We start from the raw sequence: 14,203 nt of genomic DNA, 5'->3' as shown, positions 1-14,203 counted from the left end.
TGAACTCATCGGTGCCAGCTTGAGGATATGCTGGCATCCACCTGGTCTGAACTGTGAACCTTGATTGAAACCCAGAACTCTGATTTTTCCCACAAAAAGGACATCTTTCCAAGAACTAAGTATTTTTCTCCCTTCTTTTATTTTTTATACTGGCTATTACTGTCTTAATAATTGTGATTTTAATAATTGTCTGTATATATTAATTATTTATATTGCGTGAATAAACGACTTTCTCCAAGTCATTCACTGTCCGCTACCCTGCTTATCAGCACACACAGAACTGATCCCGGGTCTCTGAAGATACGCTACTGTTTGTTGTTGGCTAGACAGAATATCGTGTGTTTAACCGTTTTATTCGCAGGACAAGTCAGTTAGTGGGCTCCACAGTCCCATGGTAACCGCGGTGGTGGCAGTTTACTCTGAACCAGTGGGTGAAGTTGTAATCACCCGTGTCTCACAGGCTCCCTTCTGAGTTGTCTGCGGCTAATTCTTAACGGTTCCTGCGCATTGACTGTGACCAGAGTTCGCACGATCTGTGCGCTGGCACCGTTTAGAAGGCTAAGTGCGGTCAGCCACTAGGGCTCCTGTGACAGTGTTAGGCAGCGGTTGGGACCTGTGTTGTGCTGAAAGTATCTGCGATAGCGCTAGCGCTATCGAGAAACGAACTAATTCGTTGGTGTAGCTGGAAGGCAATATATTTTTTATATATACAGAGAGACTGTGTAGCCAGTACCCCTCCCCAAAAGTTTTATTTTATTTGGCATGGAAATGTCCGGGAACTACCAGAACATGTGCCTGTCGGACCTGCAAAATCTTTGCCAAGCGAGAGGCATTGACGTCGGCCGCAGGAAACAACAGGACCTGATAGCAGACTTGTCCAGATGGGATACCCAGCAACTGCGGGAGCCGGGAGTGTCCGCTGAGGTGGATACCAGCCCATCTGACAATCGAGGGGAACCAGAGGCTGAAGATCCTAGGCGTACAGAGGTTGTGCATCCTGAGGGCCCTGCATCAACAGATACGCCAGAAACTGTCAGTATGGACCCCAATCCCAGAGTTTCTGAAAGTACTCGCCTAGAACCGGCCAGTACTGGACTGTCCGTTTGTACTGATCCGCTAATGCAGCAGGCATTACAAAAGCTGATGGACACTGACCTGGACAAGTACCTGCAGTACATGCGTGAAGAGCGCCAAATGCGGGAGGAACGGGAGCGGCAAGCTGCTGCTGCTGCTGCTGCTGAACGCCACGCGGAGAGGGATGCCGCTGAGCGAGAACGGGAGCACCAACGACAGCATGAGCTAAACATGGCAAAAGTGCAACAGGCCAGCCGGAGTTCACCGCCCAGTCTCCCTGCTGAAGGGGCTGCAGCACCCATAAGTGCAAAATTTAAATTTGCTAATATTGAGAAAGACACAGACATTGACTTGTTTTTGCGGTCTTTTGAAAAAGCATGCCGTCAGTATCGTCTGTCCCAAGACCAGTGGGCCAGACATCTGACACCTTTGCTGCGCTACAAAGCGCTTGATGCCTTCGCAGAATTGCCTGCGGAGAAGGATAATGATTATGCTGCTATAAAAGACGCTATCATTACTAAGTACCAGCTGACGCCAGAAGCCTATCGGAAAAAGTTCAGGGCCTGGCAGAAAAAGTCTTCTGATTCGTACCGAGATGTGGTCAGCAGCTTGCTCACCACACTCCGCCAGTGGACTCTAGGCCTCACCAAAGGGTCTTATGGCGTCCTGGAGGACTTGATAGTCCTCGAACAATTTCTGAACATTTGCCCTGCTGATGTACGACAGTTTGTGTTAGAACGCAGGCCGGCTTCAGCCACTGTCGCTGCAGACCTTGCTGAGACTTTTGCAACTACCCGGGTGGCTGATACCCGCAGAACTGTCCCATCCAGCTGGAGAGGAGGTCAGCCCAATACTCTGGCAGACTCTCCTACCCCTGTGAGCCGTCCGCCACAGAGGCCACCCAGCGCAGCTGCTGCACCCAGGCCTGCAGCGCCTGGAGAGGTCACCTGTCACTACTGCCGCCAGCCCGGACACATGAAATTCGACTGCCCGGAGCGGAGACAGACACCACCAGCACCTGGATCATCTGCATCACCTGCACCTCACCCACAGCAGAGGCAACCCGCCAGCGAACCACAGCCTGGATCATCAGATTTTGTCCTGTTTGCCCGCGGAAAGGAAATCCGCGACCGAACCGACCAGCAGCAACTTGTTAGAGTGAACGGCAAAGTTGTCACCGGATTCCGAGACACCGGAGCTGACATCACGTTAGTTCACTCACACCTTGTGCCAAAGGAGAGCATCAGCTCCAGCCGATCCCTTGCCCTTACTGGAGTAGAGGGCACCCTTTTTCACATAGCCCACGCAAGAGTGAAGCTGGATTGGGGAGTGGGAGGAATCCAAGAAAGGGTTGTTGGGGTTATGAAGGATCTCCCAGTCCCTGTGTTGCTGGGGACTGATTTGGGCAAGCTTGTGTCCTACTATGAACCTGCCACGACCGCCTTGTCGCTCATGGAAGGAGACGGACTCTCCACCCACCACCAGGTACTTTATACACTTGGGGGAGCACCAGGGGGAGGTGGGTTGAATGTGCCCAGTTCAAGGGTACCAGGTTCAATAGTGCCTGCTTCAAAGGCACCTGAGTTTGAGGTACAGACTGTCTGTTGTGATGATGCTGTAACTGTACCTGAGTTTACTGTACAACCTGTCTGTAATGAAAAAATGTCTATACCTGTCAATGTCATTACTGCATGCAATGATGATTTGTGTAATGTCCGTCTGTGCCATTCTGACAGTGTACCTGTGCTAGCAGTACCGCGCAGCTGCACTGCTCAGAACCCGAGCTCAGAACAGGTGGAGGGGGTTCCGGCCTCCTCCCCCTCCTCTGACCGCAGGGATGAGACCTTTCAGCCGCTGGCCTCGTGTGACATGAGCCAGTTGGCTGAAACTGACAGCGCTGTACTCACAGCCGCACTACAAAGCGACCCAAGCCTGGAGATGCTTAGGCAGCAAGCCGCTGAGCCCCTCGCAGACGGGGCCGCTTTCAAGGTGTACTGGGAAGGTGGGAGACTGTACAGTGAGTCTGTACAGCCCCCTACAGGTAGATCCCACGCGAATACCACATGGCTTGTGGTCCCGAGTGCGTTTAGGGGACATGTGCTGAAATCCGCACATGGTAATCCTCTGACAGGGCACTCGGGTGTCCGCAAGACACTTGCCGGTATTCGGAACCAGTTTTATTGGCCCCGGATGAACAGGGATGTAGCAAACTACTGCAGGGCATGTGCCGTCTGTCAGGAGCTGGGAAGGTCCAGGGATTCCCGCGGGGTTCCCTTAGGTCCACAGCCACTTAGCAGGGGAACCCTGCGTGGGCTGGCTGTTGACCTAACCAACCCACTGCCCGTTGTCAGCAGTCCCGGCAGACACCACATCCGACTGCAGTGGCGCAAACGCCCTGTCCAGAACGGTCCATGTCGAATCAACCCTGAGGGTAGCAGACCGCGACCGGTCCAGGGGAACCGAGCCACAGGCTCCAATAGGTTTTCCCGCCGTACCGGCAACTCGAGACCCGTCAGCCAGGTTAGCGGGGCCGCCACACATCTTGCGGATGGGTGGCTAAGCCGCAGACAAGGGGGAGGGCTGTCACGGACGGTTGCGGGGCCGCAGGCGCGTCCTGGAACCGCCCGTGAAGAAAAGAACGATCGCACTCGATTCCCTGCATCGATTGCGCTTCAGATCAATAGAACCAAGATTTGATGTGTAGTATCCCTCTGCCTAGGAACAGCTGGGGGATCTGTCTTAGCTGAGTGAAAGCCTGGGGGGAGGTGTTAATTAGCTTGAACATCTTCCCTGTGGAAGGCACAATTTCCCTTTCTGGTCTGGGAACCAGGTGACACCTAGCTGATCTCATTTAGATGTTAATTAACCAAAGGGTGATCAGGATGCCTAGGTGCAGCCAGGCAGGCTACGAATCTCCGGGAGGTCTTGACACCTTGCTCACTGGTAAAGATCAAAGGGAAGTCAGCTGTTAGCAGCTAGAACACATCCTAAATAACCTAGCATAATCCATAACTTCCCAGATCTGTCATATTTCTGGGGTTCCTGAGATGGCAGCTTCGCCAAACGTGGGGGAAGTGTAGCATGAGTCCCGATGCTGGTTCTAAGGAAGTTTCAGAACATTCTGAGGTAAGGACTGCCAGTTAGGCAGTTTGAAAGTGCCCTGATGATACCACAGGGGTCCCACCCCTCATGTCTGGTATCAGGGCGCTGGGTAAATCGAGACAGACCTGAAAATGTTAATAAATCTGCCCTGACCTGTACGGTTCTGTGAGATAGAGCCCATATATGGGTAGATATGATTTCTAGTCCCCAGGACAAGGGGAGGGCTCATCTCATCTTCTAAGGGGGTGTGTGGCTCCCCGCCCTCACTCCCTCCTACTGAATCAGGGGCATAAGAAGGGCAGAGGAGCCAAACTCAGTGTCCTCCACCCTGAAAACATCTTGAACTCATCGGTGCCAGCTTGAGGATATGCTGGCATCCACCTGGTCTGAACTCTGAACCTTGATTGAAACCCAGAACTCTGATTTTTCCCACAAAAAGGACATCTTTCCAAGAACTAAGTATTTTTCTCCCTTCTTTTATTTTTTATACTGGCTATTACTGTCTTAATAATTGTGATTTTAATAATTGTCTGTATATATTAATTATTTATATTGCGTGAATAAACGACTTTCTCCAAGTCATTCACTGTCCGCTACCCTGCTTATCAGCACACACAGAACTGATCCCGGGTCTCTGAAGATACGCTACTGTTTGTTTGTTGTTGGCTAGACAGAATATCGTGTGTTTAACCGTTTTATTCGCAGGACTAGTCAGTTAGTGGGCTCCACGGTCCCATGGTAACCGCGGTGGTGGCAGTTTACTCTGAACCAGTGGGTGAAGTTGTAATCACCCGTGTCTCACAGGCTCCCTTCTGAGTTGTCTGCGGCTAATTCTTAACGGTTCCTGCGCATTGACTGCGACCAGAGTTCGCACGATCTGTGCGCTGGCACCGTTTAGAAGGCTAAGTGCGGTCAGCCACTAGGGCTCCTGTGACAACAGCTATGCCATCTGACATGTAGTCCTTGACCATCTTCTCCAGGCGATCGGTGTTGGAGGTGGATCTGCACGCTTGCTGTTCTGTGTGCTGCTGCATGGGTGTCAGAAAATTTTCCCACTCCAAGGACACTGCCGATACCATTCCCTTTTGGGCACTAGCTGCGGCTTGTGTTGTTTGCTGCCCTCCTGGTCGTCCTGGGTTTGCGGAAGTCAGTCTGTCGGCATACAACTGGCTAGAGGAGGGGGAGGATGTCAATCTCCTCTTTAAAGTCTCCACAAGGGCCTGCTGGTATTCTTCCATTTTGACCTGTCGGACTCTTTCTTCAAGCAGTTTTGGAACATTGTGTTTGTACCGTGGATCCAGAAGGGTATAAACCCAGTAATTGGTGTTGTCCAGAATGCGCACAATGCGTGGGTCGCGTTCAATGCAGTCCTAGGCCGAAGAGGTCATAGCCTAGGGTCACAAAAACCTGTTTATTTGGGCTATTTCAATGGTAGTGATGGTGACTTACATAAATCTCATCGATGGCCGTTAGCAACGTCTGAATTTCACGAAATGTCTCATGCAGGTAGAAGACATATTGTTAGACTTGGATTCCAAAGATGGGGTCCCTACATCTCTGCAAACCAGAGTGACAGGGGTCCAAAATTGGTAAAATCCCCCATAGGCTTTCATTGGGCCTCCGATTTACAGTTCCAAAATCTCACATCTTTTCAAAGGGCAATGGCTCAGCAGTACCAAATTTTCTAGCATTGTAGGGACCCTTAGGGGGATCATGACTGGTGAGTTTTGCCACTGCTGAGCCATTGCCCTTTGAAATGGTGTGAGATTTTGGAACGGTAAATAGTAGGCCCAATGAAAGCCTATGGGGGATTTTACCAATTTTGGAGCCCTGTAACTCTGGTTTGCAATAATGTAGGGACCCCATCTTTGGAATCCAAGTCTAACAATATGTCTTCTACCTGCATGAGACATTTCGTGAAATTCAGACGTTGCTAACGGCCATGGCTGAGATTTATGTACGTCACCATCACTACCATTGAAATAGCCCAAATAAACAGGTTTTTATGACCCTAGGCTATGACCTCTTTGGCCTAGGGACCCGAAACTCACCAGTCATGTTCCCCCTAAGGGTCCCTACAATGCTAGAAAATTTGGTACTGCTGAGCCATTGCCCTTTGAAAAGATGTGAGATTTTGGAAAGTGAAATAGGGAGGCAATGAAAGTCTATGGGGGATTTTACCAATTTTGGACCCCTGTAACTCTGGTTTGCAGAGATGTAGGGACCCCATCTTTGGAATCCAAGTCTAACAATATGTCTTCTACCTGCATGAGACATTTCGTGAAATTCAGACGTTGCTAACGGCCATAGCTGAGATTTATGTACGTCACCATCACTACCATTGAAATAGCCCAAATAAACAGGTTTTTGTGACCCTAGGCTATGACCTCTTCAGCCTAGGACTGCATTGAACGCGACCCACGCATTGTGCGCATTCTGGACAACACCAATTACTGGGTTTATACCCTTCTGGATCCACGGTACAAACACAATGTTCCAAAACTGCTTGAAGAAAGAGTCCGACAGGTCAAAATGGAAGAATACCAGCAGGCCCTTGTGGAGACTTTAAAGAGGAGATTGACATCCTCCCCCTCCTCTAGCCAGTTGTACGCCGACAGACTGACTTCCGCAAACCCAGGACGACCAGGAGGGCAGCAAACAACACAAGCCGCAGCTAGTGCCCAAAAGGGAATGGTATCGGCAGTGTCCTTGGAGTGGGAACATTTTCTGACACCCATGCAGCAGCACACAGAACAGCAAGCGTGCAGATCCACCTCCAACACCGATCGCCTGGAGAAGATGGTCAAGGACTACATGTCAGATGGCATAGCTGTGTTGAACAATCCATCTGCACCCTTCAACTATTGGGTATCGAAGCTAGACACCTGGCACAAACTGGCAATGTACGCAATAGAGGTGCTGGCTTGCCCGGCAGCCAGCGTTATGTCGGAACGCTGTTTCAGTGCTGCCGGAGGCATCGTCACAGATCGGCGTATCCGCCTCTCCACAGAAAATGCAGACCGTCTGACTCAAATTAAAATGAATCAATCCTGGATTAGAAACGACTACGCAACACTCCCGGACCCCAACCAAGTAACATGAACAATGAACATCTGTGATGGGTTAGCGTTTCCAGTCCCTGTTTATTGAACCTCTCATCTGTATAAAATTTATGACTGCATGGCGACAAAATGCAAATTGCTATCCGCACGCTTCTTGTCCTCATGCAAGGCCTGGGTTGTTGTGTCTCAAAGCGTGGCCTTCTCCTCCTGCGCCACCCTCCTCCTGTTCCATCACGTGTGCTGCTGCTGGGTTAGCGTTACCGGTCCCTTTTCCTGGAACCTCTTATATGTATTACATTTATGACTGCATGCCGACAAAAAGCATGTTACCTGTGTGTGCAAAGAAAACAGACATTTCCCGCATTTAAAAGACAGTTTTCCCTTTGAAACTTTAAAATCGATTTTCTCAAAAACTATAAGCTCTTTTTGCTCAATTTTTTTCCTCTTGTACCCACTCCCAAGGTGCACATACCCTGCAAATTTGGGGTATGTAGCATGTAAGGAAGCTTTACAAAGCACGAAAGTTCGGGTCCCCATTGACTTCCATTATGTTCGGAGTTCGGGTCGAACACCCGAACATCGCGGCGATGTTCGGCGAACGTTCGCGAACCCGAACATCTAGGTGTTCGCCCAACACTAGTCACAGATGAGGGGGAATTAGAGAGGCTAAACTCTCTAAACACACACAGGGTGCATTTCTTTATGTTTTTCTTCTGTCCTGTGCAAGAGTTCAGGTCCACTTCAAAGGGGACCTGAATTGAAAGGAGCACAGGGGCTGGCATCTCATGCCCTTATAAACAATGCCAGTTGCCTGGCTGTCATACTGAGCTTTTGGCTTTAGTTGTGTTTGAGTCACACACCTGTAACAAGCATGCAGCCAGCGGAGTCACGCAGCATCTGATCTGCATGCTTATGTCAAATAGAGGCAGACCAGCAGAGAAGTCGGGCAACTGGCATTGTTTACTAGAGAATGAAGATGGCAGCCTCCATAATGCTCTCAATCAGGTTCCCTTTAATTCCATTCATGTATAAGGCGGCCCCTACCTGGCAATGCTCGCAGGTGCACCATGCCGATGACGGTGGACTTCAGCCTCCCGAAGAGCTGCAAATACTTCATGGCCTGAAGAACTGCAATGACAAGCAGGAAATTAAAGGATAACTTCAGACAAATATGGATGTTTTGTGTTTGAAGTGATTTTTACCAGAAAAAATCTGAATTTTGATCTAACAAAAATTTGTTTTTATCAAACTGAAACAGATATTTTTTATATTAAATTGTGTTCTCCTTATTTCAAACTTCAGCTTCTGTCCGGCTGGAAGGACCCCAGCTAGCCCGTCTGTTGTCTTGCCTGAGATTAGTGATTACTGACTGACTTTCTCCATGTAAATAACGTTCCAGTTTATGGAAGCTATTATCAGTTACTTCATCTCAGCACTATATTTCAGGGATTCATAACAAACCTTATTTCTCTTTGCTTTATATTTTTGTGCATATACACAGATTTCTGAATATAGGCCTGGGCCTTGGCTGGCTGCAGCACAAGGGGGCACCTAAAGAGGGGTTGCTACATGTAAAAGAAGAGGCTGAAAATGATAAGCTACATATGAAAAAGGGATACTAGAGGCCAGAGGCAGCTGTTATTGAAAAAGAGGGGCTACAGTACATGAATGATACACATGGAAGAGAGGGCTGCACATGGAATGGGAGGCGCTGCTGTACATGGATGATACACATGGAAGAGAGGGCTGCACATGGAATGGGGGGAGCTGCTGTACATGGATGATACACATGGAAGAGGGGGCTGCACATGGAATTAAAGGGGGATTGCTGTACATGGATGATACACATGGAAGAGGGTGCTGCACATGGAATGGGAGGGGGCTGCTGTACATGGATGATACACATAGAAGAGAGGGCTGCACATGGAATGGGAGGGGGCTGCTGTATATGGATGATACACATGGAAGAGGGGGCTGCACATGGAATGAGAGGGGGCTGCTGTACATGGATGATGCACATGGAAGAGGGGGCTGCACATGGATGATACACATGGAAGAGGGGGCTGCACATAGAATGGGAGGGGCTGCTGTACATGGATGATACACACATGGAAGAGGGGGCTGCACATGGAATGGGAGAGGGGCTGCTGTATATGGATGATACACATGGAAGAGGGGGCTGCACATGGAATGGGAGGGGCTACAGTACATGGATGATACACACATGAAAGAGGGGGCTGCACATGGAATGGGAGGGGCTGCAGTACATGGATGATACACACATGAAAGAGGGGGCTGCACATGGAATGGGAGGGGCTACAGTACATGGATGATACACACATGAAAGAGGGGGCTGCACATGGAATGGGAGGGGCTACAGTACATGAATTATACACATGGAAGAGGGGGCTACCAATGGAATGAGAGGGGCACTGCTGTAATTAAAAGGGGATCAACAACATACTTGGCCTAGGGGCTCAAAACGTAAAAATTTGGCCTTGACTATTCCACAGGGCTCCTAATAGAAACTGTTGGATGAGAATGTCAAAAACTGCTGGAAATCAATGGATTAGCCTGGAAAATTGTGTACTCACCTTCAGCAATTTTCCATTTCCTGGTCTGGTGCACAGAATGGCGGCATACTGGTGGGTTGTAGCTCCGCCCCCTAACTCACTGGTATGCCAGCATGTTTGTGCAGGAAATAATTTTAGCTAGCATGCAATTCCAGTTTACATGAAATTTGCATGCTAGCTAAAACTATTTCCTGCACAAACATTATTGAGTTTCTTTATGGTATTTTTTTCTTCTTTTTTCTTCTTTTTTTTTTTAGTGTTCTTGAAGGGAGTCTGAAACCTTTAAAAAAAAAAACAAGACATATACTCACCAAAGGAGAGGGAAGGCTCTGAGTCCTGTAGAGCTTTAGCATTCCTCCTACGGTCCTCGCGTTCCACTGCTGGCTGCCCTGGAGACTACTCTCCGCCGCTTTGGAAGTCTTTAGGAGCCCGAGTGCTCCTGAAAACGGGCGGCTCTGTACTGCACATGCGCGAGCGCCCACTCTCACGCACCCGCAGTATGGAGCCGCCCATCTTCGGGAGCACTCGGGCTCCTAAAGACTTCCAAAGCCTCCAGTGGGGGGGGGGGGGATTCGAACAGAGGATCCAGCGCTGGAACGAGGGGACCATAGGAGGAACGGGAAGGCTCTATAGGACCCAGAGCCTTCCCTCTTCTTAGGTGAGTATTTTTTTTTTAAACACTTCAGACTCACTTTGAGGTTTTATTCACATCAAAAATCGAATCGCTGGCGATTTTCGATTTTTTGAGCGCTACGATTTTGTGCAAAGCGCTTTTGCAGAGCGATTCCGTTTTGTCACTTCCTGACGTCAGTCAGGAACTGAATTCTTTGACCCAGAAAAGAATAAATACATTGGGCTTAATTCACAAAGCGGTGCTAACCTAGTTAGCACGCCTAAAGACTTTGGGCGTGATAAGTAGGGTGCTAACTAGGTCAGCACCGTTTTGACAATCAGATCGCGTGCAAAGTCCTACGCGCAAAACTTTGCACGCACTGGACTTTGCGCGCGATCTGATTTTATCACTCCTAAATTGAGTTTAGGCGTGAAGCGGGGCTTTTCACAAGCGTGCTGACAGTTACCACTGCTTTGTGAATCAAGCCCATTATTGTATTTATTCTTAAAAAAGCGAACGCAATCGCGGCATAAAACGATTTTTGTGAGCATTTAGCACTCTTCCTATACCTTCCTTTAGAGCAAAATTGACCCAAAAATGGTACAAGCAGCTCTTTGCTGAGCAGATAAGAAACAAACCGCTCAGGTGTGAACTCTCTCATAGGGAATCATTCCTCAAACGGTTTTGGGGCGATTTTGAAAATCGTCTGCACTGGCAAAAATGCAGAAAACGCCCCTAGTGTGAACGAGCCCTCAAGGATACCTGAAGTGACTTAAAAAAAAAGTTGGACGCTTACCTCAGAAGTGGGAAGCCTCTGGATGGAGCAGAGGCTCCTCTTATAGAGTCCACACTTCCAGTGAAGGCTCCCTCTATACCAGTGATAGGCAAACTTGGCTCTCCAGCAGTTAAAGGAAAGGTTCAGGGAGGGAGAAAAAAAAAATAAAAATCCATATCCACTTACCTGGGGCTTCCTCCAGCCCGTGGAAGGCAGGAGGTGCCCTCGCCGCCACTCCGCAGGCTCCCGGTGGTCTCCGGTGGCCGACCTGACCTGGCCAGGCCGGCTGCCAGGTCGGGCTCTTCTGCGCTCCACGAGGGCGCGCTGACGTCATCGGACGTCCTCCGGGCTGTACTGCGCAGGCGCAGAACTACTGCGTCTGCGCAGTACAGCCCGGAGGACGTCCGATGACGTCAGCGCGCCCCGTGAGGCGCAGATTGGAGCGCAGAAGAGCCCAACCTGGCAGCCGGGCATGGCCAGGTCGGGTCGGCCACTGGAGACGACCGGGAGCCTACGGAGCGGCGGCAAGGGCACCTCCTGCCTTCCACGGGCTGGAGGAAGCCCCAGGTAAGTGGATATGGATTTTTATTTTTTTTTCTCCCTCCCTGAACCTTCCCTTTAAGGAACTACAAGTCCCACAATGCATTTGCCTTTATGAATCATGACTGTGGCTGTCAGACTCCTGCAATGCATTGTGGGACTTCAAGTTACTTAACAGCTGGAGAGCCAAGTTTGCCTATCACTGCTCTATACCGGTTTGAGTAAGCGAGTTGAAGAGGTTTCTTCCGCCCATGTTTCCGGCTGTGGATGCGCGCATCTGGACTGGGCCAGTGTGAGCAAGCTCCATGCATGCCCAGTAGAACGAATCTGCTCATGCATGAAGGGAAAAATTCTGTGCAAAAATAAATGCCTTCTATTGGGCATGTGCGGGCCTCATTTACGCATGCCCAGTCCAGATGTCCTTATACATGGCCCAGAAATGTGCTATTGCGCATGTCACCTCGCTCGGACGCCCATACATGGACAGGGAGTGGCCACGAGAACCTGGGAATGGGTCCCAGTGTTATAGATGGCGGGGAAGCCACACCCACACAGACTATCGCTGGAGGTATTGCTTGACGTGAGTATGCAAAATCACCATAAGAAGCCTCTGAATATGGCTGCAAGAGATTTTATGGGAAGCGTGGGTTACACGGGAAACTACCTTTTTATCTGACTTCACAGCTTTAAAAATAGCTCTTTACACTGGCACAAATATGTTATTGTTGTTTTTACTGGTACAAGGTGATTAGAGGAGACAGAAGAGCCTGATAGCCTAAAACTACACCTCAGGACCTTGTCTGCACCTCTTATGTACAATATAATAGAAAATAAAAACTACGTAAGGTCTCCATACATTTCACTACCTATCAGGGCCGGAGCTACCATAGGAAAAAATGGGCAATTGCCCCAGGGCCTGTAGGGGCCCCCAAGGTGTCCCTCCCCATCTTAACTGTTGCTCCCCAGGGACTCTGCAGAGTCTGTTAATTTGGGAGGTGATTGGGGGAGGGTCAGCAGCCAGCTCAGGAGGGAAATTTGGCTGCAACAAAGGGCCTTTAATCGACTTTTTGGTCAAGGGGGGTCTGTTGTGGGGCCCCCAGGCTAATTTTGCCCTAGGGCCCAATTGTTACTTGAACCGGCCCTGCTACCTATATTATTTGCACAGCTATATTATATCTTCATATCTGTCCCCTTGTCTACAGCTGCCTTTACTCACCCTGTGTCTGGCCACGGGCTGGAAGGGCCTTACGTAGCTAGGCCTCAGTCCCTTCTGTTGTGACGTCTGCATCAAAGGTTGTGGCTTTTTTTCCTTTAGTTCATATTAACTAGGTCAGGTCACGACAGCCTCAGAAGCACACACTGGATTCAGCAGCAAAGTGTATCGTTGTAGTTCATTAACGCCGGACACACTTTCTGTTTCTCAGTGCTGGCAGTGGGACGCCGTGGAATGTTATTGGATCAGCTATACCCGTATTGCCCTGCTCAGTGTGCAGAGATTATATCAGAGATGTTGAGAAGTCGGGCTGATATGCAGATTTAAAGGAAATCTAAAGTGCTTAAAGCGATCCCAAGCGGAAGCTCGGGATCAAAATAAGATGCTCACCTGAAGAGAGGGAAGCCTCAGGATCCTATTTAGGCTTCACTCGGTGGGCCGGTGTCCTCCGCCGCTGAATGCAGCCACATCAGCTCCTCTTCTTGCAGCGTGGCCACGCAGTTGACATGCGAGCATTGCTGCGCATACGATGTAGCACAGAGCTTGGGGCTCTGCATACTGCGCATGTGCAGGCGGGCTCGAACGGCTATTGCGGGTACTTACAAAAAAAAAACTACATACTTACCACAGTAGACAGAAGCTTCTGGATACTCCAGAAGCTTGCCCAATCTTTATCCATTCCACCAATGATCGCCAGCCCTCTCTTCTTCTTCATGGCCACGGCCCATCCATGTACAAGTGTGTCTGCACCGTGCAGGTGCAAGTACGGGATATGCAGTAGCACAAAGCCGCTCGTGCGCAGACAAAAACATCCATGCATGAGTACCTCACTGGCAATGTGCAGACCATACTAGCAGTATTTTTCATTCTCAATGACTATCTCCTTGACCAGCGGTTCTCCCTGCTTAGATCCTCCTCCCAATGTTCTGCAGAGTTCCCAGGCAGTTGCGTACTGCATACTCATAGGTTCCTGCTGAGCAAAACCACTGTTCTTCTGTTGCAACGATCACATGAATAGAGATGGTGTCTTCTCTTGGTGACGTAGGAGGGAATATGCAGCAGGCTTACCGCCTGAGAACTCTGCAGAACATTGAGGAGGAGCCTGGATACTGGGGTGGGGATGGGTACAGCAGGGTAGGGAACAGCAGTGGAGCCATTGGATTCTCAGCTGTGGTATAATATTAAGGCATGGAGTCATCATGTGCCTGCTCTCATTCACCAGAAATTTGACCACTGAGGGATTTTTCCCCT

The 14,203-nt window shown here is 49.6% G+C and overlaps 1 protein-coding gene across 2 annotated transcripts in view; it reads right to left on the bottom strand.

Annotated features, from left to right (window-relative positions):
- The window catches only part of LOC137538010 (uncharacterized protein F13E9.13, mitochondrial-like), a 41,092-nt gene that overhangs the window by 18,228 nt on the left and 8,661 nt on the right, over positions 1 to 14,203 (bottom strand). Inside the window, exons 1-2 of one of the 2 annotated variants that reach the window (XM_068259928.1) lie at positions 12,956 to 13,012; positions 8,283 to 8,366 (exon numbers count right to left, since the gene is read on the bottom strand). In XM_068259928.1, coding sequence (XP_068116029.1) covers positions 8,283 to 8,355 — 73 coding nt within the window. In that variant the 5' untranslated portion in view covers positions 8,356 to 8,366; positions 12,956 to 13,012. Of the gene's footprint in view, positions 1 to 8,282; positions 8,367 to 12,955; positions 13,013 to 14,203 lie in introns of those variants that run through there. The other variant, XM_068259929.1, reaches the window with a different exon arrangement.

Source organism: Hyperolius riggenbachi, chromosome 11 (genome assembly GCF_040937935.1).
Source record: "Hyperolius riggenbachi isolate aHypRig1 chromosome 11, aHypRig1.pri, whole genome shotgun sequence".
Lineage (NCBI taxonomy): Eukaryota > Metazoa > Chordata > Amphibia > Anura > Hyperoliidae > Hyperolius > Hyperolius riggenbachi.
The sequence above is the reverse complement of the archived record's forward strand: the minus strand, read 5'-3'. Positions and strand labels throughout refer to the sequence as shown.